Source organism: Guyanagaster necrorhizus (assembly GCF_019112545.1).
Source record: "Guyanagaster necrorhizus MCA 3950 unplaced genomic scaffold BT62scaffold_4, whole genome shotgun sequence".
NCBI lineage: Eukaryota > Fungi > Basidiomycota > Agaricomycetes > Agaricales > Physalacriaceae > Guyanagaster > Guyanagaster necrorhizus.
This window is the reverse complement of record NW_025064883.1, coordinates 2,301,842-2,329,555: the sequence shown is the minus strand read 5'-3', so window position 1 is coordinate 2,329,555 and position 27,714 is coordinate 2,301,842. Positions and strand designations below refer to the sequence as shown.

Here is a 27,714-nt window from a genome sequence, read left to right as displayed (position 1 = left end):
ATGGATGGAACTGCCGACCCCAACATACAAGTCATGTTCCAGACGATCCTCTCTTTAATGGAGAAATCGGTAATGTTGTCTCCTCGTGCCCTCAGCTTGCGTCTGGCGACTGACTGGAACTGGGTGGGTGGTAGCAACAAGACGTGGCAGAGCTGAGGCAGGAATGCGCTGAGCTCCGCGCCGCGAATACGAGCCTGGAGCACCAGGTCCGGGAGGGATTGCAGGTGAGCGCGCTGGGGTGTGCCTCCCCGCACAGGACTCACACAATTCTCGCAGCACAATAACAACAATAACCACCGGTCGTCGGGGTTCATCACTCCCGTGCCCTCGAGCCCGCAACTCCGCTCGCGCTCCCCGTTCTTGTCACCCAGCACCCCCGTGTCGGTCCCCGCCTTCCCGTCGTCGCACGCGCACCACCCCTCCCCGCTCGGCGACAACGTGCTATCCTCGTTCCCGTTTGTGGTCTCTCGCGATATCCCAGGCTTCTACGTCGTTATCCCTGCTGGCGGCGCGGGCACCCGCCTCTGGCCGCTCTCCCGTGAGGGCCACCCAAAGTTCCTGCTTGATCTCACTCTCAAAGGCCGCTCGCTTATCCAGGCGACGTGGGACCGCCTTCTCCCACTTGCCTCGCCGTCTCGCACCACCATCGTCGCCGGCCCGAGCCATGTCAAGACGATCCACGAGCAGCTCCCGGATTTAGTTGCTGACAATCTGTTTTGTGAGCCTGGGCCAAAGGATTCTATGGCTGCCATCGGTCTCGCCGCAGCCATTCTCGCACACCGAGATCCTAATGCTGTAATTGGCTCCTTCGCTGCGGACCATATGATTTCAGGCGACGACGCGTTCCTTTCTGCTGTTGCAGAGGCTGTCGTCGTTGCCCAGAAGGATTACCTGGTGACAATCGGTATCGCCCCGTCCCATCCGTCCACAGGCTTCGGTTATATCCGCCTCGGCGACAAGCTCCCCATCGACGAGGCCCCCAACGCGCGTCTCGTGTCGAGTTTCAAGGAAAAGCCCGATGCCCGGACCGCCGCTGCATACATCGCGACGGGCAAGTACCGCTGGAACGCGGGCATGTTCGTCACAAAGGCTACATTCCTCCTTGAGCTGCTCAAGGAGTACAAGCCTGAGCTCCATGATGGCTTGCAGAAGATTGGCCAGGTGTGGGATAATGACAAGGAGCGCCAGAAGGTGCTGGAAGAGGTGTGGCCTGAGCTCGAGAAGATCCCTATTGATAATGCCGTGGCGGAGCCTGCTGCTGCTGAGGGGCGCGTTGCTGTTGTTCCTGCCACCTTTGGGTGGGATGACGTTGGTGATTTCTCGTCGTTGGCGGATCTTATTCCTGCGGAAGCAAATCAGCCTCGTGTATTGGGTGATAATAGTCTTGGTATGGTTCTCGTGCTGCTGTGCTAAATCTCATAGTAACTGACCCTTCTCCGTAGTTCTAACTGAGCAAGTCGCAGGAGGTATCGTCGTGCCAGGGTCCGGTCGACTCATCTCTTGTCTGGGCGTCGACGATCTGGTCATTGTCGACATGCCGGACACTCTCCTTGTCACTACTCGTGCGCGATCTCAAGAGGTCAAGCGACTTGTTAAGAAGGCCAAGGACGCTGGATGGAAACACCTTCTATGATTTAAGGAGTTTGTTGTTTACTGGACGCTGTCTTTTTTTTTGTTTTTCTCTCTGTGGACTTTTTTTTTTTCGGTGGGCATAATTATTCAAGTATAACCTAGTCTCGTAGTCTACGTATTCCCTCGTTAAAATGAACATTGTTCTCGCTGTTTCGATGAAATAATTGACAAGGTGGATGTCATCGTGAGCTACAGATTGCTTTGTCAACTCGGAATCACTCATTTCACATGACATGCCGTCGGCTAAACTCGGCATATCCCGACAAACTATACAGTTCCTCAATTGTGGCTGCTTACGTCACACTTGCCAGACAGCGACAGAAAGTGTACTAGCGCTCGCTACCGACCGACCCTCCTCAAGAAATCTCAAGGTGCGCAATCCATCCCCATACGCTGCCCGTCTAACCTGTCTCTTTATCCCCCCCAACAGACCAGGGAACCAAAAACATGGGTACGTTCTCCCCTCGTCCTCCATCCCTCCTTCCACATCTAACCCACCCACAGTCAACCTCCGTTCCCAAAAACGCCTCGCCGCCTCCGTCGCCGGCGTCGGCAAACGCAAAATCTGGCTCGACCCCGCCGAGCAAAGCGAAATCGGCAATGCCAACTCGCGCACGCACGTCAAAAAGCTGATCAAGGAAGGCCAGATCATCATCAAGCCCACGACTGTGCACTCGCGCGCGCGCACCCGCGAGCTGTTGGCTGCGAAGAGGAAGGGAAGACATACGGGGCCGGGAAAGAGGAAGGGTACGGCTGAAGCGAGGATGCCGAGTAAGGTGATGTGGATGAGAAGGCAGAGGGTGTTGAGGAGGTTGTTGAGGAAGTATAGGGAGGCGGGGAAGATTGATAAGCATTTGTGAGTGGTTTGTCTCTGAGTGGCGTGTCGTGTGTCGTCCTGATGGTGGATGGATGGATGGATAGGTACCATTCGCTCTACCAGAAGAGCAAGGGTAATGTCTTTAAGAATAAGCGTGTCCTTATGGAATACATCCACAAGGCCAAGGCTGAGAAGACCCGTACAAAGGTCCTTTCTGACCAGATGGAGGCTCGTCGTATCAAGAATAAGGTCCGCTTTTCCTTCGTGTTCACCAAGGACATGTGGCTCATTTTTTTTTTTCTTCCTCCAGGCTGCTCGGGAACGTCGTGCTGCGAGGATTTTGGAGAAGAGGCAGGGGATTTTGGCTGTTGAGCATGAGGCTCCTGTGCAGGAGTGAATGTTTCCTATATGATTTGTATGGTTCTGCTATGCCACAATGCGAACAAACCTCTCCATGCCTGTCCATAGATCTCCAGTTGAGGAGGTGATAAATTCCTTGACGATGCGAGCGCTCTGATGAACATAGACTTTCCATGTCTGTTTTCATGACCCTTTCGGAATTTCTTTCTTGGCTGACGACCAAGAATCGCAAACTTCTACTTCGTCGCCCAATAAGATCTGGTTTGCTATGAAAAGATGTTTTCTCCCCCCCCTCTTTCTTTGACTGATCTGTCTACTGCTTTCTGAAATATAGTTCTAGAAGTATATAACAGTTTCGGCCAAACTGGAATACTCAGTTACAGACATTTTTCTTTCATGGCAACGACGGCGTATCATACATCATCGTACCCCCAGCTCGATGGTGCAAAAATACCTACTCGGTCGCGATTTCTCTCGGGACAACAACACAATGTGATCTCCAGGACACTATATAGTGGGTGACGCTCCAGCCCGGAGGAAATCCTCAGAACGATCTGGAGATCATACTGCCTTATGAAAAAGTCTCTTTTTTGTGTCGAGTTCTTCACAGGTCAAGTATGAGCAAATTGAACCGGTACCCCCTGATAGGGACAGCGTATACCGATACCAAGAAGATAGGTCCTCAATCAAAGGATCAAGACGCGTCGTGGCCCTTGCGAGATGTGCGGGCAGGATCGTTTTCGTCTCCAGTCTGACATTTCCCGCCCCGCAGATATTCTGGTGTATCGAAACAGACTACCGCGGCGGGTCTGGGCAGTTACGACATTCTGCTTGCCCCCCCCCCAGTAGTACATAGCGCATGAACGGCACAAAAGAGGGCGTCATCGGGATACATTGAATTGACCGTCATGCGGTGTTCGGCCATTACAATTATGATGTCCATGTCATCGATATCACTTGTTTTGGTGGACTTGCTGGAAACGTGCGATTTTACCTCTTATTCAGATTGAGTGAAGCAGGTCATCGAAGTGCAGCCCGTCCACAGTGTTGGCGCTGTTCGCCAGAAGCCCCAGACGTACCGATTGCCCACATTGGCGTCGTCTCCAGTGGTTATCGTACGCCGGAATTTACTCTTGCCCTGGTCATGGCCAATGCAGCGCCGGTAAACACTCCTCGGCCCGTCCCGGAATACAGAGAGGGGGGGGGGGTGACGATTTCGCTTTGTAAGAAGGAGGGGAGGGGGATTAGAGCGTTGTATTGCAGTTCGCGGCCTTGCCAAAAGAAGGATTGGAAGATGAAGCATAAGAGGGGGCATAAGGGGGCTCGCAAGTGGGATGTTGAGCGTCCGAAGGAGGGTATTTTCAAGCTCACTAGCTAATAGCTTCCTGTTTGAGACGAAATGAAAACATTAGTATATATCTTGCAAAGATGTACATGTACATGTTCCGCGATGGCTTGGACAGCACGCCCGCTCATTGTCATCAGGCCCCGGGTCTGAATGAAAGATTAGAATCATGAACTCAGGAGCAGCCACAGTACTGACGATGCATTGTCTCCCGATTTCAACACGGGCGGCTCTTCAGTCCGCCTATCAAACTTAGCTCCGGTGGCTCCTCGCTCCGACCTGTGGGGGGGTGTCAGCAGGAACAGCTCAGCATGGAAATTATAATGTATCACTTACGCGATCCTAGCCGCGTCTTTCTGAGCCGCCTTGGTCAAAATACGAGGATCAATGTTGGAGTCCTTGATCTCGGGATGTTTGGCGGCGGCAACCTGAGCCTCGGCGGCCAGCGAACCCGGCGGAGGACGGTACCCGAGGGCTTTATGCTCCTCTGACATCAATTTACGCGCGTCGGCTTCACAGAATAAATGAATCAACAAACTGGAGGGAGATGAGACGGGCCTCCTCACCTAGTCCGATTCGATCCAGATCAATGTCGAATGAAATTTTTTTGGAGGGTGTGCTGCGTTCGCTTCTTAACCCGATACGGGCTGCGTCCTTGAGAGCTGCTTCGCGGAGTGAAGCGGTGTCGGGCGGTGAAGGGGATATGCCATCCGGATGCTTGGAAGCCGCGGCTTGGGCTTCTGAGGCCAGGGAACCGGGCGGTGGTCGGTATCCGAGAACTTTATGCTGCAGCGACATGATTTTTCGGGCCTCATCTTGTTGAAAGAACGTCGGTGAGAGTGTCGGTGGAGGGCCTTGATACTTACGTTTACCGACGGCGCTTAGATCAAGAGAGGACTCGGCTCTAAAGGCGTGGTTAGTTGGAACGAATATTTGTGGATATTCTGAGGGATACTTACGCGATATGCGTAGCGTCTAAGCTAATTTCCTGGGGTGTTGGAGATTCGTCAGTGGGAGCCATGGTGAGAACTAAGTCGACAATGGGACAAACGGGTTCGAGATAGATGAGGAAGCAAAAAAAAAAAAAGAAGATACGGAAGAGTACAAGGGGCTTTTATATTACTGCTCCATCGTGAGAAAGGACACTTGCATGGTCTGCGATGTGGAGCTTTGACGAAGTTGGAGGATCAATGATTTGCCACGTGGGCCTGACGAGAGCAGTCACGGGTCAAATAGACGCACAGATATTAGTAGAGAATGCAAAGGGGGGACATCAAGGACAAATCAAGAGGTACAAAACTGTGTAGAATGGAACGTCCGAACTTGTGGGTCCAAGTGGGAGGTCGTTACGATCGGAGTTCGAATGGTGGATATGGATTACATAAACGCTGCTGTGCCCTCCCATGCTTTGCTCCCCAGCAAGTGCTCTTCTAGCATTGTAGCAAGTGCGCTTCAGCACATCCGCTGGATGATTTCCTCATCGTTTCATTGCTGAAATTGTACTCAAACGCTGTTATCTGGATTTTCTAAAACAGATTTTATGGTGCACCGATTATGATTAGTACAGCTCTTGGCACAGGGCACTGATTTGAGTGTCCCAGAATTGTCGCGATAATTGAATGAATATGAAACTGCATCCCTGAATCAATACCACGAAAGTATGGCTTTTTCTCCTTGATTTACCGCGGGAAGGAAACTGATGTTACGATTTAGATCTGTCACACTAAACGTTCGAGCCCCAGCATTGATCAACAGTCGACTGCCAGAAGAAGCCCGCCATCATTGTTCTTGGCCGCTTCACCTCGGTGAACATTGTCCTAGTCCATCAACCCCATGATGAAGAGACCCATGACATTGTGGGAGTCTACCTGCGAAGTTCTCACCGAAGCTGGATGGATCCCTGTGCTCCCACCGCTCTTTCAGTGATGGCGGGACATTTCTCAAGAGTCACCGACGTTGCCGCCATCAGCATCCAATCAACGACTTCGAAGGGCGGTGCGCTTCCCGCATACGTTCACCATCACCTTGGTGATCATGGAAGACCAACTGATCTACGTCTTGCATGTAACGAGATCTATCAGGCTATAAGATATTACCTCCCATGCTGTTCCCTTCCAAGGACTATGTGACTATGCTCCCGATCCTGTAAGTCCCATTGTCCTCCTTCCCTGCTTCCGAAATCAAAGGATTTTTTTTGCAGGCTGGCTTTCCTATTCTTGACAGGCTCTATCAGTGCCTTCCAGATATCTGTACCTGGAACCGTCTACATTGATGCGCCCGTTAACGCTACGTGGACTCGTAGCGAGCGGGATCAAGGCGATTTCGTCTTTGCTTTGCGCTCTATTAGTATCCCCGGCAAAAGCAAAGTAATTTCAGATATTCCGAGAAACTTGTCGTCTGGTACGATAGAATTAAATTTTACCTACCCTGGGTGAGCTCTTGGTTGGGTATCGTCTCATAGCTGCCCTGATGACTCGCTGCGTGACCTTTCAGAGTCTACGTCGCGGAGATTCAGACTCCCAGCCCTGAATGTCTTGTAGTAGAAGCCAGCAACACTATGGTAGTGCCGTCAGCGGAAATAGGCGGGTATCCTATTATCCCATCCGGATCGGAGGCGCCTACCTCCCAACCTTCCGCAAGTTCAGGCCTGGCGGAAGGCACGACCACGTCAACTCTAAAGCCGCCGTATCACGCTCTTTCATCTACGTGCGTGGCAGTTCAAATGCCGGCTGTGCATCATTAACGATGTTGTTTAGCGCCTTGCCCACATTGAGTTCAAGCACTGCGGAATCTAGGTAAGAGACGGTGCCGTTCTGCCCGATGTCCTGCTGAGCTCACTGATATGGCGTGCAGTTCTTCGGCCTCAATACCCGTTGATAGTAACAGCGTGTCGTCCGTATTGGTAACTGGTTCTGTTTCAAGTCTAAGCTCCCACATCACGACTAGGCAAGTGACTGATACTTGTTCGATGTCCTACAACTCATTGATATGGGGTGCAGCTCTTCGACCCCAATATCTGTTGATAGTCACAGCCTAGCGTCGAGCGTCTTGTTCACGTCAGGGTTTGATCCTGTTCCCAGCCCGAGCGTACGCATCACGACATCTAGGTAAGAGATTTTAGTATCTTGTTCGACGAAGTGCAGCTCATTGGTCGGTGAACAGCTCCTCGGCTTCAATATTTGTTGATGGTCAGAGCACATCGTCTAGCCTCTCACCCGCATTGGAATCTGTTATTGTTCCAATTACAGCCACTGCGACGTCTAGGTAATATATTTTCACATCCTATCTGATGATCTGTAACCAGTTGATTCTGTAGCCCATCGCCCTCGATAACTATTAGCGGTTCACTGTAAGAGCCTTCTTTGATTGTTCATCGATGAAACTAACATGAGGATATGGACAACAGCAACGGCATTGGTATCGGCCATAATGGCTTACGTACGAAGTAAGCGCAGGATGATCTTGATGGGTTCTATGGGCTAAATACATACTAGGATCTTCTCAAGCATCTCTTCAGCAAAGTAAGCTGCTCATTTACTAACCTCTGGTCCTGCAAGTTCGTTGAACCTTGCGTAATGATAGATTGCTTTCCGCGGCGCCAACTTCTACCCTTACTATTGCTACTCCTGGCACGAGCATAGGCACCAGTGGCACCAGGTGAGACGCTCGTTAAAATATTTATTCGTGCGCGTTTCACTTAGCTTCGGTATAGCGATTTTACGTCAGGGACGCCGAGGAGTGCTACGAGCAGCCAGGTTACTGGTCCATCCAGGTAAGGATAACCATATATCTTTTCGTTTGGGCTAAACGAGAAATTAGCTCGACGACGGTAACGTCGGGACCAAGTAAGGAGGTGACAAGGTAACAACATGTCTACTTTCGTGGAGCATATGCTAATTGCCAAAGAAGCAACTTTCCAAGTCATTCTTTTGGTTTTGAACCTAGTTCAAGTGGGTAAGGAACGATCTATTTACCGATGTTCTTCAAGGTCTTGATACGCAGCTTTAGAGCTACCACAACAGTCCTTACCAATACTTCTTCAAGTATATATAACCCTCAATCCTCGTCTACTTCATCCTCAACATATATGGACGAACAACGCCTACCCAAAGTTCTCGGCGGTGTATTTGCGGCGATGTCTGTTTCACTCTTCATTATTGGTTTCGTCCTATATCGGCGCCATCAACGTCTGAAAGCCCGTGCTCATGATATGGAGACTCGCGGTAACCCCAGTCGACGTTCCGAAGGCGGACTGACTTTGACGAGAACTCTATCTCCACAATCATTCAACAATGCACATCTATCTTCACGTAGCTCTTCTATTAACTCCATAGACGAGGTCATGCGACCACTAAACCCAGCTGGCCATGAAACTACACCATCATCCTACACAGGTACGAGAACACATGAAAGCCACGAATCGAGTGCTTTGACGAGACAAGAATCATCAGATATCACCTCGGAATACTCTTACCATTCATTATCGAACCCATTCTTAGATTCCCCCGAAGGTTCGCCGCGACTTGAATTGCCTCTCTTTAATACAGCGGAGCAGGAGAGTCCTCCAGTCGGGCCACCGACAAGATCAGCAACGCAAAAATCGAACGGCACTGCCGACACGGGAACTTCCCGGAAGACGTCTAGACCAGAATCCTACTTCTTCATGTTCGTGGATGGGGTCATGCAACCATTGGACTCGCGCTCTGATCGGTACCGCAGTCTCGTACTGTCGTCTGAGTGCTCCTATCTTGTGCCCGATCAGATTGTGTTGCAGGAGCGCGCTGATGCCCTGCGTGAGGATATTGTCCAGTTGAAGAGAAAGATCTCTTCTCTACCATCGGATAGAGAGCAGAATGAGGAGCTCCTTGCGACGATACGCATGCGAGAGGAGGATGTGATGCGGATGGATAGAGAAATCGAGGAAGAGTGGAAGAAGCGCCGATCCTCTGATATTCTACGTTTTTCTATGGACGATGTAGATATGGACTATAGTAGGACTTCGCGTTGACGTATAACCACTGCAGTGGTATGGACAGTAAATGCAATGAGATATCTTGATTCATGCATATCCTTAAACCTAATGCAACATTCTTAAGAGGTTGAACAGTCCGCGTCGCTGTATACATATTTTATAATGGGGACCAGAAGAGGAGACATACACGATCTGCCTAAGGCCATTACACTCAAACAGGACAGGCAAACAGGATAGTTAACAGTAGCCACATGCACTGCGTGCAATTGTACATGTCCAGACTTACTTCCAGCGAATGAGAGTAGTCCTAGTAATATTGCGAAACCGGCATCGAAAATAACAGTGTTAACTGGTGTTTCCGTGTAGGTAGATCTAACCGTTTGATACATTATCATGCAACAGTGTGTTGGAGGATATCCGTATGTTTCATCTTATCTTACTCTTTGATCACTCGCTCTATTTGCCTTATATATACTTACACCTCCTGTCGTTTCCCGATCACCTATATAGTCCAGCCGTTCCTATCTGTATGCCTCAGTCGCTTCACCCACGTTGTGCCCGACTGAGATACTCACATGTATTCTTCTGTCAATACAGTGGTCGAGAAATATTTGACTTGTTACTCATAAATCAATCATGTTCGGATGAGCGATACAACTCACCGCTATCGAGGTTCAAGAATTTGCTCCAACTCAACTCACAAGATGTATCGAGGCCGATGGACTCTGATCTTGATGCAAAAAGTCGTAGTGTAAATCCGTGCTCGAGCAGTCGTATGGATTTGCGAAGTTTTTTGATATTCCACCCGGGTAGATGCTGCTGCAGGGCATGGTAGGCAGGTAGGTAACATGCTGCATTACACCAAACCAAACAAGTCGAAGTTGCGGCGCTTTCACCGGCCCGGTATTGAGCGGCAGCGTTCACTAGATCCCTTTACTACGGACTATCATGTTTTGAACCTCCCGGCTACATGTCGTGCTGTACCAATGTCAGCACAGCTGAAAATATGGTTTTCAGGCTGAGGCACATCTACATCTGTTCGGACTCCAAGGTGTTGGGATTTTGCTGGAAAGTTCTAGAAAGGGCAATCCGGCATCATGCTGAGAGTTGATGAGTAAGCCCGAGAGAAAGAGAAAGTTGTAGTAAATTCTAGATACAAGCCTGGAGAGTATAAATACGAGCTCTGTAGGAGCTGCAGAATAAGGAGTTTATACCTTCTGGCCTTACCAGCCTGGAGTCTACCCTGCGCATCACCGAGGATTTCCAACACAAGGAATTTCCAGTTACCGATCACTGTTAAGTAGACCACTGTATGATTCGACGTTGCGACAACTCTGACAAGAGGGTAGAAATGCTTGAATAATTCCTCCATCTACCCTCTCACAATAAAGATTAATCAGGGGTCTCGCTCAAATTCGAACGATGTTCGTATATGATCCCAACTTTTTAGGTACGGCACATCGTTTTGGATCGTTAATCGGAACAAAGAAACTGATGGAGAGGGCCAACAGTCGACCAACAGTACACAGTCTAAGACTTTGTGCCATGGCCAGCTAAGACCTTCGCTGTCGTGGTGAGCCTGTGATGTGTCCATTAGCATTTATTCGGGCCAAACAACTGTTTTAACTTGAATCAGTGGTTGACTATAATCCTCTGGATTATAGATTTTTCAATCCCCGCTGCCCGAACTTGGGCTGCTTGGACAGGTACGCCAGATAGTTGTTGCACCGATCCAGTTCTCGACTTGGCCTTCAGTATCCTTTACCGGACTTTTTGTTGGCTTTTCCCTTGTCACAGTTGTCTTTATTGTTCCCCTCTTAGGACGCGGCCACTTGTCTCGAGTCTATCGAACAAAAGGAATAACCCGTCGCAGCAAAACAAAGAAAAACCTTTCTGAGTGTTACCGCCTGATTGCTATCAGGTCAAAGCACGCGTCTATCGATATAAAACCCTATCTGGAAGGGAAGCAATACGGCAAATCCTGCACCCCAGTTACCCAAGCTCTATCGTCTACTCATATGATGCGGACGTCCACCGGCAAACACACACGCCGTACTTCGAAGCCAATCCTCCCACCTTGTCTCACATTAGTCCAGCCCAAATCCACCGTCAAATGGCGATGGTACACCCGTCGACTCCCCAAGCGGCCTCCCGTCCCATTCATCTTTCCACCTCCTGGTACCTCTACCAGGCGTCACCGCCATCATACCAGATGCGAGAGAAAAGCAACAAAAGAGAAATCAGACGATGATGACGATGACAACGACGAAATGGAAGTTCCACCAGTGCCGCCGGTAGTGTAAGCCCCCTTGAGACGCGGGCACGTTACTAGGGTGTGGAGCGAGTCCGTTGTGAGGATGCTCATGGGTTCGCTTGACGTACTTACTCCCCCTTCCTCGCCAGCTCCTGTCCGCGAGGATACGTCTGCACTAGGGCTATCGAGCTTCCCTGGATCATACTTTCCGCAAGTCGATGATGAAGCGAAGGTTTAAAAGGATCCCTTGCTTTTTTGCATGCTGGATTTCTCAAGCTCGTGATATGCAACTCCCTATGGACGTTCATTTATCTCTCAAGTTTCTTTCAAATTTCCGCTCATATTCCTTACAACCTTTCCTACTGCTTTCCCCCTCTATACCTTTATCAAGAAAACCGTTGTATTCAGTAGTACTCCCTATGAATTATGCGTTCATTGTCATCATGTGCAAGTGGCACACAATAGAAGATAATTACCGCTAACAGTCTGAATCGTGCCAAAGACAGTAACCTGTTTGCAACTTCTGTGGCAGCGTCGACGGGCTGGATGTATGAATGTCGATGCTCTCAGTTATCGTGGGCTAGTGTCGCTCGGCCATCTCTGAATTTGTAGAATTTTCCAAGGTCCCCATGAGCTCTTTATAAAGCATTCAAATGCTCCAGAATTTACGAGTTCGCACCCGCCGACGGCGCTTCTGTCATACAAAGCGACGAGAAGTGATTAGGAATGATGGACGGTTCGGATGAAAGCAGATCACCTATACGGGGGCATGCGGCTCCAAAGTCGCTTTCATTTTGGAAACGACTGATCAATCATGGCTTTAGTCTAGCTAATCTTGATTTCCATCTCGGTCTGGAATGTGAGAGAAGCCTTGAAAGAACGGAGCATGTTCGCTTTGGTTTATAAAGATTTTCCCGAGCGTTACACAAGCCAGAAGAATATCATCACAGGCCTAGATTCTATCGAAAGACGATGTTATTAAGGAATGGTCCGAATGCATCGCGGAAAAGATGAAAGAGAGGTAGGACATGAAGAGGCGACAGTGTACAATTCGTGCACATACAGTACATCAGATCGCAGTCTAGCCATTTCATGAGAAATGGTTTGAGCGAGGTCAGTACTTGGTTTATCAGGCGTGTCGACGTTGACGAGCGAGGAGCAAAAGTACGGATTTACTAGATAGATATATATCTGGTAGGGAATGAATTATGCCTTAGGTTTTCTGCGGATCATGAATAACTCACCAATGGAGTAGACTAAGGGACTAGTGGGCTATCAGTCAATTGGAGAGATATTTGACGCTGAGGATGGGCCTGTTGGTGCTCGTGCGCCGGCTCAGGCTGACTCAAAACAGGCTGCCAGCCTTGAGCGGTTGCGTTGTACGGGGGTGGATAGTTGGAACACTGAGCATTAAGTTCTGCTTCATGGTTCTCCTGCACTTGTTGTACGGCAAGTGTTTGGGCTTGAGCATTCCGAACGTACGTCTGTTGGAAGTCACGAATGCGATTTTGGCGCCAGCAGGAGAAGAATAGGATCAAGGCGAAAAGAGCAACTAGAGATGGCTGAAAGTCAGGATCCGTGCGTCGAGGATGAGAACAGTACATACAAAAACCGACTACTACACCGACTACTACTTGCACTACGGGGACGGAAGAGCCTGAGTCCGACTCGGAGCTGCAGCTCGTACTGGGTAGAGCTAAGTAGAAGCAAAGTAAGAAAACATAGATTACACTCACTCTGTGCATGTGTAGTCCGAGTCGGAGTCGCATATCGTACTGGGTAGAGCTAAGTAGAAGCAAAGTAAGAAAACATTGATTACACTGACGGACATGTGTAGGCGTTCACAGAAGAATATTGTATGAAGACAAAGACTAGAAGTAATAAGCTTCGTCTGCCAAACCAAAGCCTTGGTGCATGATTCATCAGCATGAGTGTAAGTAGCTCTGCGTCTGGGGGGGAGGGACAGACACAGTCAAAAATTATGGCTGGAATGCTCCATCTTATATATAAATTTGAAACGAGTAGTTCTCTGGAAGCATAGCAACCGGAAGACCAACCGGAAGGGCCTTATACATGGCTGACCATAGGACATAGATTCTATTACTGTAGGACGAGGGATTGGGTGGAAATACAGATACTTATCAATTGGTCCTCGTTATATAAATTTCAAGGTGGACATCGTGACATCGTCTCGTAAACCCTGATTCCACAATTCAATGGAGGAGGAAGATATTTATTCTGATTGATGTCCCTGAGAAGGAAACTAATCCACTAGTGATGTGCGGGCTTGGGCCCAAGCCGAGCCCTGTTTGGTGGTCTGAGCCTGCAAAAGCCGAGCCAGTTGAAAAACCGGCCGGCACATCACTACTAACCAGAGTCCGTACGACACAAACGCGCTACAGTGTTGAGATGAACGGTAATACTCCCGTTGCCCACCCGAATATCAGCAGGGAACCCTCGCAAACGCGCGGGTATACACCCGTTCCCAAGTCGGCAATGAAGCGAAAGTTTAAAAGGATCCCCTTGTTCTTTACATATTGGATTTCTCCGTGATAACGATTCACTTATCTTTCACCTCTCTTTAAATTTCTGCCCATCTTCGTTACAACCTTTCCTAGTACCTTGCAGGTCTCGAACAACATGAATACACTATGTAATTACGAGTCCATGTAGGTGCCGACTTCTGGTCTCCTTCACGAGTCAGAATGAAATCAATAGCATCCATCTTCTAATGTACTCTTTATCAATGGAAAATTACAATCCTACGGCACGCGAAAAAATTAAATCTTACAAATACCAAATTACTGGCAGAGATACTGAGGGTCCAAACAAGGCTGCTTGACATTCCTGTCCTCTGCAACCTTTTCCACCATGTCCCTCGTGAGCACAATTATATCTTTCGGACTCCCTTCCTCTACCTGAAGTCGCTTCACCAGCAATCCCACCTCATTCATAGCGAAAGCCGTATCGTCGACACGCAAGTTTGTCGCTTGAGCGATATCCTGCAGTGTGCACTCGAGCATAACATCCGTCGTTGCTCCTCCACTGGGTAGCAGCCTCGTCACAAACGTCCGAAGAGACGAGAACAATTCATCTAGGGACAGAGAATCAGACAAGGCGGAAGGAAGGAAGGAGTCATACCATCGACCGAGTTGAGCATCCCATTCGCATGAAGCTCTCCATCCCAGCCTATATGCTTCTTTTTCCGCTTCACCCCAATACCATCTTCAGATGCCTCTGTAGATGGAGACCGTAGGTCCGGAGGATGGCCTTTAGTTACGAGTTTCTTGGACCCGACAGGTATTACAGTCAACAGCCGTCTAAAATCAGATATAAGTAGACGCTACGGGGCAAAAGGAACCGCATACCTGAAAAATCTAACAAGGGTCGCAACCCAGTACGCTAGGTAACTTCTCAGACCCAAGTCTGACAGAGGCCGTTCAGGCGAACCAACCTTCCCATCACGACGAGACAGTTCATAGCCTGTAAAGGATCAATGACAGTTTTACGGATGAGGGAGCTGCATCTACTGAATTCAATCATCAGCATACCGAAGCCTTTGCGCTGCCAGGGCGGAAAAGTGATGATGCACGCCAGGTTGTAGTCATCAAATGAGATTTTTTCCTAGTCTGGGATATGAGCTTAGGACGCGGAGCATTAGCCCTGCTCACCTTGGAAAAGTATCCGATAACATGATCAGCATCTGATGTTCCCTCGGTAAGGATATAGAACATGACTATGAGCCTGTTATGAGCTATGACTGTGGTCGTGGGAGAAATCCACTCACAACTTTCGTTATCAAAGAAAATGGTCTTGGTGTCAATGAAGAGTTTTCCGAACAATGACAGATTCTGGCAGTACAGCTGCATGTGATGGTGAGCAACTGCATACGCATGAGCAAGTTCCATGTACCTTCGCAACGGCACCATCCACCTCCCAGATGGTATGCGCTCCACGCTGGTAGACTTTTCGGCCCGGTGGAAACGACATCGCACAATGTTTCTACAATCGAGTTGGGCGAAAACCCGCACTAAAGAAAAAATGTACACACATTGTGGTGCTCCCAAGTCATACCATCCGTCGTGTACTTGAAGCACATATCGCAGACATACAACACGGACTTTTCGAGCCCAGTGGCCCTGGCAGTGCCACGAGCGAAATCCACCGCTCTTCCCTGGGTCGGCAGCGTCGAACGTCGGACAATGTGAGTTCTCATATGGTCTATCGGAGGGTTTTGTTGAGTTTCTTGCTCGCCCGGTGGATCAGGTTTCTCGTTTGTCACGTAGGGCGAGAAGTACCTAGGTGCATGATAGGTGAATCAACAAGAGGTGCAAGAGAGTCCTCACCATGTCCTTATGACGTAGTCCCCAAACACGACCTTTTCGAAATTCCTCTGCTCTGTCATCCTTTCACGAATCTGGCTGTCCAGCTCTTCCTCGGTCACCGTCAGCGTAACAGGAGAGGCAGGCGTTTGCTCGCCAGCACGGTCGGACCCACCGTCATCATCGTCGCTTCTCTTTCTCTTCTTGGTCTGATTCTTTGTAGCGGGGTCGGGGACGCGCGTAACTCGATCTCCCGGTAGCCATTCGTCGAGCCGTTTGTCAGCGCCTACGTAGTGAACGTACACTTTTTCGTCATTTACCGAAAGGACATGGCCTCTTCCTGGAACAGGCGTAACCAATTGCCTTCGAGCATAAACGGAATACTCACGTTTGTCTCCATTCTCCTGAATGACATCGAACAGAGGCAAGTGCTCTTGTACCACCACATGGGGCATGTCCGGCGTTGAGCCCAGTCGAACGAAAATGCAGTACCCTTATAATTGGTTGGATGTCTAGGGCATACACACGACTTTCATAGCACTGTCTGCTAAGTAGTCGTCGTCGCCGTCGCGCTCAGTAACAGCAGTGTTAATTTGTCTGCTCGCGATAGCGATAGTTGGACCAAAATTTGATAAGCATATATTATTACACCCGATCCGGACAAAAAGCGGTTGCCGCATTACTACAGCAATCCGTGTACTACGGTCAGCCATGTATAGGTGGCTGTGCTCCAGACTACTCGTTTCGAATCTATATATAAGATGGAGCATATAATTTCTAGCTGTCTTTCGTCCACCCAAACGCAGAGCTCATGCTGATGAATCGTGCTCCCATGCTTGGCAGAAGATACTTATTACTTCTAGTCTTTGCCTTCATACAATGTTCTTCTGTGAACGGCTACTATGAAGCATGTACAGGGTGAGTGTAATGTTTTCTTACTTTGCTTCTAGTTATACCTCCACCTAGTATGACCTGTGACTCTTCCGGGCCTGACATCGGTCTAGCAATGGGTCTAGCTTTCGGGCTTTGTATGTACTGTTCTCATCCTCGACGCACGGATCCTGACTTTCAGCCATCTCTAGTTGCTCTTCTCGCCTCGGGCGTAGTCTTCGCCTGCTGGCGCCAAAATCGCATTCGTGACTTCCAACGGACGTACGTTCGGAATGCTCAAGCCCAAGCATTTGCCGTAAACAAGTGCAGGAGAACTATCAAGCAGAACTTGATGCTCAGCATTCCAACTATCCATCCCCGAACAACGCGACCACTCATGGCTGGCAGCCTGTTTTGAGTCCGCCTGAGCCGATGCACGAGCACCACCAGGCCCAACCTCAGCGTCAAATATATCCCTAATCGATTGATAGCCCACTAATCCCTTACTCTGCCCCATGTATGAGTTATTCATGATCCGTAGAAAACCTAAGGCGTAACTAACTCACTATCAGATATACATCTATTTAGTACACAAATGCTTTTGCTCCTAGTTCTCGCTCGCCCCATAAACCAGGAAAGTACTCACCTCGCTCAAATCATTTCTTCCTTATGAAAAGGCCAGACGGCGACCTGATGTACTGTATGTGAACGAGTTGTACACTGTCATCTCGGCCCCACCAGCGCTCGCTCACTCTCTTCCTATCCTATCTCTCTTTCACCTTTTCTGCGAGGCATCTGGATCATTTACCAATAACATCGCCCTTCGGTAGAATCCAGGTATGTTTGAAGATATTCTCCCGGTTTGTGTAACGCTGGGCAAACTAGAATGAACGTGTCCCGTCCTTTCAAGCCTCCAGGAATGAGAGAGAAGTCAAGGGTAGCTAGGCTAGGGCTATACAGTCGTCTCTGAACGTGCATCGAAAATGAAAGCGACTCTGGGGTAGCGTACCCGCGCAAACACAAGTGATCTGCTTTCGCCTGAACTGCTCATCATTAATATTCCAATCACTTCTTGCTGTTTCGTATGACAGAAGTAGGGTTTGGTGGATGTGGACTCGTACATGAATAAAGGTGCAAGATCGTAAATTCTGTAGCATCTGAATACATTATAGAGCTCGTGATAACTATCGGTGCATTGCGGTGAACTTGGAAAGTTCTACTAAGTTCGGAGACAACCGAGCGACATACTACTGAACACAACGGTCTTCTGACAAAAGCATTGAGGGAAAAGCAGTTGTAAGGAATATGAACGGATATTTAAGGAATGCATGTAAAAGGTAAATGAATGGCCACCCAGAGCTCCATATCACGATCTTGAGGAAGAACGAGGGATCTTTTGATCCTTCGCTTCTTCGCCGACTTGAGTAACGTACGATCCAAAGAAACTCGACGGCCCCGGTGCAGGCGTACCCTCGCGGACAGGAGCCGGAGAAGACGGAGGAGTAGGGACGTTCATCGACCCCATGAGCATTCTCATAACGGACTCGCTTCGCGCCCTAACGCGTCCGTGTCTCAAGGGGGCTTCTGCTACCGGAGGCACTGGTGGAACTTCCATTTCGTCGTTGTCGTCATCGTCATCGTCTGATTCCTTTTTTGTTGCTTTTCTCTTGTGTCTGGTACGACGGCGGCGACGCCTGGTAGGGGTATCAGGAGGTGGGAAGATGAATGGTAAGGGGGGCCGCTTGGGGAGTCGACGGGCGACTCTTCGAAATTTGACGGTGGCCTCGGGCTGGACTGGCGTGGTACAACTAGGTGTGCCCGAGACGCTTGGATTTGGGGCGCCGCGCGTGCGTCTGGACGTCCGGGTCATGCTGGGTAGACGCCGGTAGTGCTTGGTGCTTGGGTGACGGGGGAGCAGGATTTGCTGCATTACTTCCCTTCCAGACAAGTTTTTATATCGATGGACGCGTGCTTTGACCTGATAATAATCAAGTGGCAACCCCAATAAAGGCTTTTCTTTGTTCTGCTGCGAAGGTAGTCTGTCTTTTTTTGTTTGACGAATATGGTCAACCACTGGTTCAAGTTATTTTGTTCGGCCCGAAGATGATCGACACCTGTACTGTTGGTCCTCCCCATCAGTTGTTGTTCTCGATAACAGATCGAATTGTCGTACCCAAATTGGCGTCGTATAAGTACGGAGAGCGTCTAACTCGATAGTTCGAATTCGAGCCAAACCCCTAATTCATCATCGTTCATTTTTATTAGTAGTCATGACTCTTGAGCAAAAACGCATGGACATCCGTACTGGAGCTTTGGCGATAATTAAGATAATCAGTAGTGAATCATACCCAGCAGGGATGAGTCTCCCCTATAATTAATGGTATGCTCAACGATTGCTTGGGGAAGGAAGGAAGGAAGGAAGGAAGATTTAGCTAAGAGTCCAGTCTCAAATTTCGTATATGTAGCCTTCCGTTAGCCTAACATATGCAACGTCAAATCTCACCTAGAGCAAGAATCAATGTCTGTCTAAAGTTTCCAGGGCAGGAAAGAGTGCAACTTAGTATTCAAACGATCCTGGGTGTCGATCCGACCGGCCGAGAGCTTTCTACCATGAAAGTCGTCTTCCTCACTTTCTAGTGACTCGGATTGTTGCTGTATTATGGCGGCAGAAAAGAGAGGCGATAAGAGATGATTAAGATTGTGCTGGCAGAGAGCCGGAAGGCATGGTAGCGACAAGCAACCAAATCCGGTTTGAAAATTTGTTCCTACCATAAATGTACTTGATGTCTGTCTACCACCTTCCTCTTCATGACCGACCCGACAGCTCCAAAACGACGGATCGTGGTCCTCATATCCGGCTCAGGTATTGTATAGACCTGCACTGGAGGGCGACAGGCTGATCTTTGTGCAGGAACGAATCTCCAGGCTCTGATTGATGCTCAGAATACCCCGGTGTTACCTGATGTCGAGATATCTCTGGTGCTGTCGAATCGTAAGGCGGCTTATGGTCTGATGAGGGCCGCAGAGGCAAATCCACCAATACGGACAGCATATCTGGCTCTGCAGCCTTACCTCAAGTCCAACCCGGGCAAGACACGGGACGACTACGACGCTGAGGTCGGGAAGATCGTCCTCAAAGAGAAGCCTGACCTCGTCGTGCTCGCTGGCTGGATGCACGTGTTCGGTGGTGGATTCTTGGACTTGGTGTATGGTGTTAAATCCGTTGAGGGCGAGCAACCTGTATCGTTGCCGATCCCGGTGATCAACCTCCATCCTGCGCTGCCTGGAGAGTTCGATGGTACCCATGCAATTGAGCGGGCGTACGAGGCATTTGAGAGAGGAGAGATCACCCGTTCTGGTGTCATGGTGCATAGGGTCGTGAAGGATGTCGACCGGGGGGAGCCTTTGGTGGTGAGAGAGGTTGTTTTTAAGAAGGACGAGACCTTGGAAGCATTCGAGGAGCGCTTACATAAAGTCGAGTGGGAAATCCTTGTCAAGGCGGCCAAGAATGTATTGCATGAAGCAAATCGTAAGCCTCTGTTGCACCAATTCTTCTACGTACTTAGTACTATTCCTTGCAGAATCTAACAGCGAAAATTGAGAGGGCTCTAAGACCTCCGCAGAAATGTACTAACATGCATCCATTTGATGCTGTCGCCTACAATAATGTAGTCGCGGTTTGGATACCAGAATCCACTTTTTCGTTCTACCGTCTGCAAGTAGACAGACCATGCCTTCCCAAAAAAAAATTCGAGACTGGTGGCTGTACAGATTGTAAACAAGCGCAAAGAACGCGTCGAATTTGAAGCTGAGCAGGTCCGTTGAACCTTGTCCTTCTACTTTCACACTTGCCGCGACACCTGCCTCGCCGTGGACAGAATGTATGTACCTTCTTTTGCTCCGCCAGTGTACCCTAATGGCATGCGACAGAGATCCAGTCTACTGCTTCGTTCCGCCTCCAAAATGTCCGAACATTCTTCATGCGACACATACTCATTGGGCGAGGTACCTATCATTATACTTCTGATTCCTCATCTTGTCGACGCGTTTCACAGAGTTCAGTCCCTTGCCACCCTCGTATTGACTCACCACCTGCTCTGTCGCTTCATGATATAGAAGACTTTGACGACACGCCTTTTTCTGTACGTTTTCACTTTTGTGCCTGCTTGTTTTTGCCGACCACTTGCAGGAATCTTTCTCTGCGAGTGGCTGGATGGACGACAGTTGGAGCCGGGCGGATACAAGTTACAACATTGAGGTATGGAATCCTCCTTCAGCAGGTTTCTTCACTTACGGTGGACACAGCGTATTATGGATATCAAATCAGTCGTGCCAGAATGGGACGATGAAGAAGTTGACGTACGGCCTGAAGTTATCCCTCGCTCTATTGTTCTTCCCTCATGAGCTACAGGAGATCATGATCCTGTCACCGAAAGAATACCACCCCCTTCCTACTATACTGGAGGACGCCGATGAGCAGGGAAATGGTATGGGGGTGCGTTTTACTGGCCGTTTTCTTTTGTCCCGTCTTTGAGCAGTTCCATCAGGCGCCGTTGACTATCAACGACTTTGAGATCCTCAACGGGTATGCAGGTAATGTCTGCCGGCGCCGAAGTAGTGGAAAGATCTTCTCTTTCAAGCGCGTTACTCGACAGGCGGCGTCACCGCCTCGGCATACCGTGATTTTGGAGGCTGTGAACAGGTTATATGCGCCCTTTCTTGTCAAGATGCATTGGAGTTTTGTCGATAACGATTCGTTGTATATAATTCTTGTATGTCCCTCATTCTCAGCCGGAACTTATGTGTTCACCAGTTTCCAGGATAACGGACATGCAGGCGATCTGCTGACCTTCGTCTCTTCGCGAAAGCTGTTCGACCCAAAGCACATGCAGTTTTATGCATGCGAACTTGTTAGCTCCTCTTTCTCGCCTGCGTTTTGGTTTTCAATCTGACCATAGGCTGTAGGTTGAAGCATTGAGTAGCCTGGTTCCTGCTGGCATCATCCATCGAGCATTAAGGCCTGAAAATGTGATGATCGATGCTGAGGGCCATATCATGCTGACAGGATTTGACGACGCGGTAATGCTTGGGGAGGACTCTGATCTGACGTCACACTATTCTTGTTTTGAGTACAGGGCTCCGGAACTCCTATTAGGGTGGTCTCACGACTTCGCAGTAGATTGCTGGGGATTCGGGGCGTTGTTATACTTTATTTTGCTTGGACAGGTTCTTTTATTCCTATTTTGCTGCATTCCGCTAACATATTTACGATCTTGCATTAGCACGCATTCAGGAGAGATAAAGACGCCATTCATACGCCCATCGCGTTGGCTTTATTGGCAGTTCCAGCTTGCGATCTTATCTCCAAGGTGGTTTTTCCTTCGTTTCAATTTGGCCGTCTAACTTTTGTCTCCATAAGTGTCTAGAAAGAAATCCCGCCCTACGTCTTTCTATCCAAGAGATCAAAATGCATGACTATTTTGGCGACGTGTATGTTGTATCCTGTTAGTGTGTCGGCTCACGTTGATGTCGTGTTTCTTTTGGTGTAGTGACTGGTGTAGGGTTCAAGATAAACAGATTAGAGGCGAGTGTTTTGCTTAATTTCGTGCTCATGCTGATACCACATCAGTTCCTTCTGTCCCTCCGACTACCAAAACGGCCCAGCCTACTCTCTCGGAGACGCGTTTGTCCACTAACACCTCTGTTCACCATCAGGATTCTCTTTCGCCTTGTTCTTCTTCTCAGCCAAGTTCAACAATATCTGGATTCTGCCTTGACGCTAGGAATAATGTACAGAATCTACTTCCGCCTATATTTCGTATCTCTCCTTCGATGGACAAGCTTTTAGACACCGCCGCTATGTCATACCAAGACCAAAGTTCTTATGCTTCGCCTTCCAACACGCCTTTGTCAGATTCAAGTCCTCAAGAACGCATGGCTCTCTTTTGGCAGTCTCTAGACGAAGAGTCAAACTCTGGGTCGCGGAAGCTTTGCTGCCAACGGTCCTTCCCGATCATTAGCTCGCAGCGGTTTTCTCTCCTTCCTCCACTTATGTCAGTGCGGAACAAGCTCCGCAAGAAACTCTCCCGGATGTCAATCCGAAAGACTTACCAAGAACCGCTGGATCTTCCTTCCGGTATGGAGCAAATCGGTGAAGGGATCAGATTTACGTATACGCTGCCGGCCGCTGGTCTGTCGGAGGCATCGATATGCTCCACTGCGCCGAAGAGCTGTCATGCAGGGCTCGGGCTGGGGATTGGTGGGCTGCTGCGTGGGACGGGAACGAGAACGAGAGTGCAAGATGAGATGGGACGCGGCTCTGGAACTTCGGATGTCCCGCTGATGTCGTGGCAAGATTCTTCGCCGGTGTCTGATTCTGATGCTGGTTTGTTCACTCCGCCGGAGCTGTTTAAGGAGGTTGGGATGGAGATAAAGAATATGTCGTCTTTCCAGACTTTGCGGTTGGTTTCTCCTTCGACTAGTTTTGTTTCTCTGGGTTCGTATCCGTTTTGTCCTGATGTGGATGTGTGATGTTTTGTTTTGTTGTTCAATGATGAAATGTTCAAGCGAAATGTTATGTGCGATGTGCTGAGGCTACTATATCCGCGCACAGCTCTGGATGAAGATTACAACCATGATAAAATATTTCGTATTTGGAAGAGAAATGGGCGAGTCTAGGAGGTATAGGAGCGGGTAACATGTTGCTTGGTAGGTCTGGTTCGTTGAGATTAGTATTTGCCGGAGGGTGTCGAATGCAAAAGAGACTTGGGATTATATCTGGAAGACCAAGCAGGATTTCAAAAGGTGGGTCTGGAAAGTTGCCATTGTCTCAAACTACTTCGCGTAGTTTGGTATGTCGAAAACGAGGTTCCGAGGATTCACGCTCGTAACTGATCAGGAGAACAAGGTCGTAAAGGTTCAGAATTTCTGCGGATACCATTTGAAAGAGTCGCTGCCAGCAAAACAGCTTTTAAGCGTCGTGAGTCCAGAATAAATATCAGAGAGAGCTGGCAGAGAGAGAGGAAAACAATATTTAAATAATAGTTATTTACTTGATATAAACTCTTTTCGGCGGACCGTGTGCCGTGCACCTCTTTCCTCGAACGGCGAACATATCAAATCCGGACCATCATCTTGACATACTCATGCTTGCGATGTCAACCACAGGGCCCTTAGGATGGGAATCTGCGACGAGAGGCGAAACTTAGTTGGTGTTTCCCTTCCTTTCGAAGACTGAGAAGTCTGTTCCAGAAATCATACTTGAGTCTAGTCGGGTCTTGCTTGTATGATGCTTGTACACTTCTGTATCCTGGCGAATTCCTTTATAGTTGGTCAATCTAATGTATTATTCTCGTAGACCTCTCTCGTCTAAAGACTCCCGGGATGGCTTCTGTTCTCCCTCGAGACGAGTTTGCGGCTTGGTATAGCTTTGGTAAAGGCTGGGGCAATACCGACACCATATATGACATCAATTGGCCCTGGAAGCCTCTTACACCATTAAATGATCTGAGTCAGCCCATGTCCATCGGAATTAAGTACGAACAGTTTTTCTGACATCTATTGACATTAGTCCCTGCTGTGGCTCAGATGACGCATAAGCACCAGATATTATTGGGTGTGCATCGTAATTGAATGTGTACGTCGCTTGCCCTGCTGTATCTATATAATCTTTACTCAAAGAGTGTGATAGATCGCTGTCATGTAATGTGTAGTGGCGTTCTACGTCGGAATTACGGTGAGGGACTGTTGGGTGTCGTATTGTAGCGATCTTTGACAGATGGACGAAAGGGAACAATCGAGGATCTACACAGTGAATCCCCCGATGATGTTGTAGTCCAGTCATCTGCGTGTGACTTTATACATCTATAACCGTGGCTCGCAAGTAGTGCTGCCTGTAATCTCACGATCACAGTGTACATCATCTGCATTGTAATTATGTCTTCTCTTAAAACCCCAGGACCTCTACTAACTCCGCAATTCAATAGATCAGGGCGCATTCGAAGTTCCACTCGACGTCTACTGTGGTCGCGAGACTTATACCATAGAGACCAGCCTTATCACCTCGCTTCTTGTGGTTATTTGTGCAATGTGCAATTTATCCTGTGGCTGACATGTAGTCGATATGATTTTCATTTCATCTGGTGAGCGCCACCGTTGTACCTGCGGGAAACGTTCTAACCTGTCTCACAGTTGGCGACCTGGCTTTTAGGCGGTTTAGTGCCTCGCTAGATCCAACGCCCTACTGGTAACCTTGGGTTCCTGGGTGCTGGTAGCAACATTACACGTTGCGATGGGACAACGGTGGGAAGCGACTAACCATCCAATGCCATCACAGACGACAGAACTTTGTGGTGAAGACCACGAAATGGTTGTATTGAGGGCGTGTAATGCTGGTTTTTGCCAACTTGGAAGGTGTGCGAATGAACGTTCAGGAGCATAACTCTGATCGAGAAAAGAGACACGGCAAGTGGATAACTTTGACGGCCTTCCATGGTCGGTCCGCAGAGGCTAAAATCTCGCTTCAGTATGGAAAATGAGGCACAACCAATTAGGAGTTTCCCACAGTGCTTCCTTCCCATCACGTACCTTTTTCCATGGCGACTTCACTGGCACATTCGTTCTTTGTCTTCAACACACTCGTTGCCCTTCGGAATTTCAGATTATCTTGACTGTGTTTGCGAGTTCCTCTCGAGCTTGAAGTATCCCCTTCTTCGGACAAGAGATAATTTCCTCCGCAGACGAATAGGGACTTCGTTCTTGCTTCCCACACGGGCGCGTCGTTGCCTAGAAACGTGGTTATTGTTGCCAACTCTGAGCCTTGGCGCTTTCGAGGATGCCCGTCTTGTTCACACTCATTGTTTACCTTGGAGATGAAAGCAAAGCTGCGCCCTATAAAACTTCCACACGAGAATTCATGCTGTGTCAAACTAAGACTTCGACGATGCCAGTGACTATCTCGGGCCAGACCGGAGTCCTCAGTTTGACGTATCTCTTTCTGTACCGCCACAGGGCTTTCGGGGCAGCCAACGTACCCTATGATATCCTCGAATTCGAGAGGGTTAGTACACATAAACAATCCTCTAAGCCGTTTGAGTTTTACTAACCTAATTCAATAGTGCTGGAATACTGTTGAGCGTGTCCTTAACGGCAGAGTTATTGCCTACCGTAATGGCTACCCGTTAACGTTTGAAGACGTCGCTGCTTTTCTCAAGATAATAGGTATGGTATACGGCGGGCTCAAGACCCCAACCAATCTGTTTACATTGCTATGGTGAGCTCTGGAATACAGCGCTCGGTGGTCGCAATTGGCCTGGTGCACGTCCTCGGTGCGATCGTTGTACCAGTCGAAGAAACTGAATATTAGGTTTTTCCGTTGGCCGAGACATGCCAAGTCGGTCGTAGGCCACTGCGATGGATATCTGTATCATGCATGGGAGTGTGGCTCACGGTGGAAGCTCTTTCTGTCTCGCTTGCCCTCTGTACGCCTTCGGCCGCCGCAACCTGGTTCTTTGGACGAATATACGCTCTACTTTGACTTTCCGATTCGAGAGCTCTCTATTGACAGACGCGTCAATGTCATTGTGCTCCTAGAAATGTCGGTTTTTTGTGTTCCGATAATTTCCATGCGCTAAGAATTTCTAGGCACAATAACGCATCTCCCCGTCTGCATTTCTATGAGCTTAACAATGCCGAGTATTCGGGAAGCCTTAACGGCGCTGTGAAGCTAAGGCCGCATCATTCACTAGGATGTGCTTGGTCGTCATCCGGCGACATTACGCTGCGCGTTTTCGGGGCTGTTGTTGGCGTGTGCTGCTTCAAAGCCGGGCATACTTTCAAGTCGCCAATTGTGTTCTACGATTGGCAGATGAGTCGGACTGTTTATGTAAGCGATGTTTCCTCGATTGTCGTGAAGTGTTCCTGATTTTTTATTTGAACGCAGCCCCACTATTACCATGAACGTAAGGTCGACACCCTTCCTTCTAAGCCCATGTCCTTCCAGTTTTTATCTGTCGATGTTGCGGCTATCTTGGACAAGTTGGAAGTCGGTAACAGGAGTGATTACGTGTGGCATCCATATCTATTCGTCGTAACTCTCAAAGCATATGACGAGGTACAATGGAGTGGAGAAGCGTTACCTCGCTATGACTGCTACCATCTCGAGGCGGAGCTGCTAAACATCCGGGAATTTCTGCTAGAGTACAGGAACAGCAAAAACGATTACAAGTCGATTGTCGAAAAAGCGACATTCGTCCCTAATGTCGCTCTTCCGGTCGGTACAGTCGACCAAGGCGTCGATTTCAGGGAATATATGGCACCTGCGTTTTATTCTCATCCAGTCACCAGAGGTCGTTATCATGTCAAATCCCCTAAAGGTACTGCATGGAATGGGGACTTCTATGCCGATCCCCATCGACAGCCCATTGGTATAAAATTCTCGTTCTACAAATGGGCTAACCAACCAGACGTTGTGTTCGTCATAACTCGGAACGACCATGTCGGAGGCTCTAGCTTGCCTTTCTTTCCGCTCAGAGATCAGAAATGCAGGCAAGCGAAGGAGGGGATTGCTCACGTCATGAATGGGTCCAAGCTGCTTTCCGTGCACGCGTCTCGGGACGGATTTACCCTCCAAGATTTCACAGAGGATTGTACAAAGGTGATGCAACGTGAATCTCGTCAATGTCACGATGTCAATTACATCTGGCATGTGGAAACCAAGCCTGTGCAGGGTATCGTTGAAACCACGGTGAATCTTCGCGGCGACGTTGAGGCGGTGACGATGGAGCAGGATAATCTTGTTGTTATCAAGGTAAGTTGTATCTTGCTACTCGCCCCACGACGGCAACTGACTGGTGACCATAAGCCTAAGGTTAATACGTCCGAAGAACTTGCCTTTCACGACCCCCAAGTGGAATACGTGGCATGTGTCTATGAATTCCTATGATGGATGCTGGTTGGATGACTGCTTCTCGATGATATTTATAGCGACAACTTATGTCTTATCTCTCAGATTGTAATCGTATCTATTGCCTTCCCTACCATGGCGTATTTACTTGCTAAGACTAGGGTGAACAGTCTAAGAGAACATCCTGGAGCGGTATATATGGACCTACACGGCCCCACAACATGGGCTGCTGGAGGGCG

At 48.9% G+C, this 27,714-nt stretch overlaps 15 protein-coding genes across 15 annotated transcripts; 10 read left to right on the top strand and 5 right to left on the bottom strand.

Annotated features, from left to right (window-relative positions):
- BT62DRAFT_978765 (mannose-1-phosphate guanylyltransferase) lies at positions 1–1,633 on the top strand (the record flags this gene model as incomplete). The annotated part of the gene is made up of 4 exons (XM_043189373.1): positions 1–69; positions 135–224; positions 277–1,387; positions 1,443–1,633. The coding sequence occupies 4 exons, from the start codon at positions 1–3 to the stop codon at positions 1,631–1,633; spliced, it is 1,461 nt and encodes a 486-aa protein (XP_043044404.1).
- Positions 1,634–1,940: 307 nt separating this feature from the next.
- On the top strand, positions 1,941–3,342 carry BT62DRAFT_543086 (uncharacterized protein). The gene is made up of 6 exons (XM_043181325.1): positions 1,941–2,003; positions 2,063–2,083; positions 2,137–2,488; positions 2,554–2,698; positions 2,760–2,864; positions 2,918–3,342. Exons 2-5 carry the CDS (start codon positions 2,080–2,082, stop codon positions 2,844–2,846), a joined length of 588 nt encoding a protein of 195 aa, XP_043044403.1. The 5' UTR covers positions 1,941–2,003; positions 2,063–2,079; the 3' UTR covers positions 2,847–2,864; positions 2,918–3,342.
- An 886-nt stretch (positions 3,343–4,228) lies between these two features.
- Positions 4,229–5,320, bottom strand: BT62DRAFT_943834 (uncharacterized protein). Its single transcript, XM_043187899.1, has 6 exons — positions 5,114–5,320; positions 5,021–5,058; positions 4,721–4,969; positions 4,491–4,665; positions 4,353–4,433; positions 4,229–4,303 (listed from the first exon to the last, which is right to left on the bottom strand). The coding sequence occupies exons 1-6, from the start codon at positions 5,173–5,175 to the stop codon at positions 4,291–4,293; spliced, it is 618 nt and encodes a 205-aa protein (XP_043044402.1). The 5' UTR covers positions 5,176–5,320; the 3' UTR covers positions 4,229–4,290.
- A 658-nt stretch (positions 5,321–5,978) lies between these two features.
- BT62DRAFT_543091 (uncharacterized protein) lies at positions 5,979–9,203 on the top strand. Its single transcript, XM_043181326.1, has 15 exons — positions 5,979–6,299; positions 6,355–6,585; positions 6,648–6,860; positions 6,911–6,949; positions 7,008–7,100; positions 7,154–7,261; positions 7,317–7,418; positions 7,471–7,503; positions 7,561–7,599; positions 7,649–7,675; positions 7,737–7,811; positions 7,867–7,926; positions 7,974–8,015; positions 8,064–8,108; positions 8,163–9,203. Exons 1-15 carry the CDS (start codon positions 6,256–6,258, stop codon positions 9,160–9,162), a joined length of 2,151 nt encoding a protein of 716 aa, XP_043044401.1. The 5' UTR covers positions 5,979–6,255; the 3' UTR covers positions 9,163–9,203.
- Positions 9,204–10,548: 1,345 nt separating this feature from the next.
- Positions 10,549–11,618, top strand: BT62DRAFT_917164 (uncharacterized protein; the record flags this gene model as incomplete). The annotated part of the gene is made up of 4 exons (XM_043184029.1): positions 10,549–10,576; positions 10,791–10,832; positions 10,948–11,425; positions 11,459–11,618. The coding sequence occupies 4 exons, from the start codon at positions 10,549–10,551 to the stop codon at positions 11,616–11,618; spliced, it is 708 nt and encodes a 235-aa protein (XP_043044400.1).
- Positions 11,619–12,636: 1,018 nt separating this feature from the next.
- Positions 12,637–13,211, bottom strand: BT62DRAFT_1001745 (uncharacterized protein; the record flags this gene model as incomplete). Its single annotated transcript, XM_043176773.1, has 3 exons — positions 12,637–12,932; positions 12,987–13,066; positions 13,117–13,211. 3 exons carry the CDS (start codon positions 13,209–13,211, stop codon positions 12,637–12,639), a joined length of 471 nt encoding a protein of 156 aa, XP_043044399.1.
- Positions 13,212–13,972: 761 nt separating this feature from the next.
- BT62DRAFT_928186 (acyl-CoA N-acyltransferase) lies at positions 13,973–16,331 on the bottom strand. The gene is made up of 10 exons (XM_043185456.1): positions 16,091–16,331; positions 15,727–16,042; positions 15,432–15,678; positions 15,293–15,382; positions 15,168–15,243; positions 15,052–15,116; positions 14,911–15,004; positions 14,749–14,863; positions 14,522–14,700; positions 13,973–14,474 (listed from the first exon to the last, which is right to left on the bottom strand). The coding sequence occupies exons 1-10, from the start codon at positions 16,155–16,157 to the stop codon at positions 14,182–14,184; spliced, it is 1,542 nt and encodes a 513-aa protein (XP_043044398.1). The 5' UTR covers positions 16,158–16,331; the 3' UTR covers positions 13,973–14,181.
- A 46-nt stretch (positions 16,332–16,377) lies between these two features.
- On the top strand, positions 16,378–17,279 carry BT62DRAFT_542895 (uncharacterized protein). Its single transcript, XM_043181324.1, has 4 exons — positions 16,378–16,620; positions 16,669–16,730; positions 16,785–17,089; positions 17,145–17,279. The coding sequence occupies exons 1-3, from the start codon at positions 16,514–16,516 to the stop codon at positions 16,988–16,990; spliced, it is 375 nt and encodes a 124-aa protein (XP_043044397.1). The 5' UTR covers positions 16,378–16,513; the 3' UTR covers positions 16,991–17,089; positions 17,145–17,279.
- A 424-nt stretch (positions 17,280–17,703) lies between these two features.
- On the bottom strand, positions 17,704–18,813 carry BT62DRAFT_542876 (uncharacterized protein). Its single transcript, XM_043181323.1, has 2 exons — positions 18,746–18,813; positions 17,704–18,691 (listed from the first exon to the last, which is right to left on the bottom strand). Exon 2 carries the CDS (start codon positions 18,500–18,502, stop codon positions 17,939–17,941), a length of 564 nt encoding a protein of 187 aa, XP_043044396.1. The 5' UTR covers positions 18,503–18,691; positions 18,746–18,813; the 3' UTR covers positions 17,704–17,938.
- Positions 18,814–19,351: 538 nt separating this feature from the next.
- On the top strand, positions 19,352–20,336 carry BT62DRAFT_943827 (phosphoribosylglycinamide formyltransferase). Its single transcript, XM_043187898.1, has 3 exons — positions 19,352–19,435; positions 19,484–20,101; positions 20,154–20,336. Exons 1-3 carry the CDS (start codon positions 19,381–19,383, stop codon positions 20,171–20,173), a joined length of 693 nt encoding a protein of 230 aa, XP_043044395.1. The 5' UTR covers positions 19,352–19,380; the 3' UTR covers positions 20,174–20,336.
- A 720-nt stretch (positions 20,337–21,056) lies between these two features.
- Positions 21,057–21,975, top strand: BT62DRAFT_884973 (kinase-like protein; the record flags this gene model as incomplete). The annotated part of the gene is made up of 3 exons (XM_043182811.1): positions 21,057–21,344; positions 21,393–21,482; positions 21,538–21,975. The coding sequence occupies 3 exons, from the start codon at positions 21,057–21,059 to the stop codon at positions 21,973–21,975; spliced, it is 816 nt and encodes a 271-aa protein (XP_043044394.1).
- On the top strand, positions 21,778–23,187 carry BT62DRAFT_542831 (uncharacterized protein). The gene is made up of 3 exons (XM_043181322.1): positions 21,778–22,062; positions 22,122–22,156; positions 22,202–23,187. Exons 1-3 carry the CDS (start codon positions 22,040–22,042, stop codon positions 23,101–23,103), a joined length of 960 nt encoding a protein of 319 aa, XP_043044393.1. The 5' UTR covers positions 21,778–22,039; the 3' UTR covers positions 23,104–23,187.
- A 618-nt stretch (positions 23,188–23,805) lies between these two features.
- On the top strand, positions 23,806–24,411 carry BT62DRAFT_928181 (uncharacterized protein; the record flags this gene model as incomplete). The annotated part of the gene is made up of 5 exons (XM_043185455.1): positions 23,806–23,876; positions 23,930–24,082; positions 24,143–24,208; positions 24,263–24,307; positions 24,361–24,411. Coding segments are annotated over exons 2-3 (185 nt in total), but the record flags the coding sequence as incomplete, so codon positions are not given.
- A 154-nt stretch (positions 24,412–24,565) lies between these two features.
- BT62DRAFT_928180 (uncharacterized protein) lies at positions 24,566–25,076 on the bottom strand. The gene is made up of 3 exons (XM_043185454.1): positions 24,890–25,076; positions 24,752–24,838; positions 24,566–24,678 (listed from the first exon to the last, which is right to left on the bottom strand). The coding sequence occupies exons 1-2, from the start codon at positions 25,062–25,064 to the stop codon at positions 24,798–24,800; spliced, it is 216 nt and encodes a 71-aa protein (XP_043044391.1). The 5' UTR covers positions 25,065–25,076; the 3' UTR covers positions 24,566–24,678; positions 24,752–24,797.
- A 930-nt stretch (positions 25,077–26,006) lies between these two features.
- On the top strand, positions 26,007–27,545 carry BT62DRAFT_542790 (uncharacterized protein). The gene is made up of 4 exons (XM_043181321.1): positions 26,007–26,167; positions 26,215–26,455; positions 26,513–27,379; positions 27,434–27,545. Coding segments are annotated over exons 1-4 (1,191 nt in total). The 5' UTR covers positions 26,007–26,165; the 3' UTR covers positions 27,515–27,545.
- The last annotated feature ends 169 nt before the right edge of the window (positions 27,546–27,714 follow it).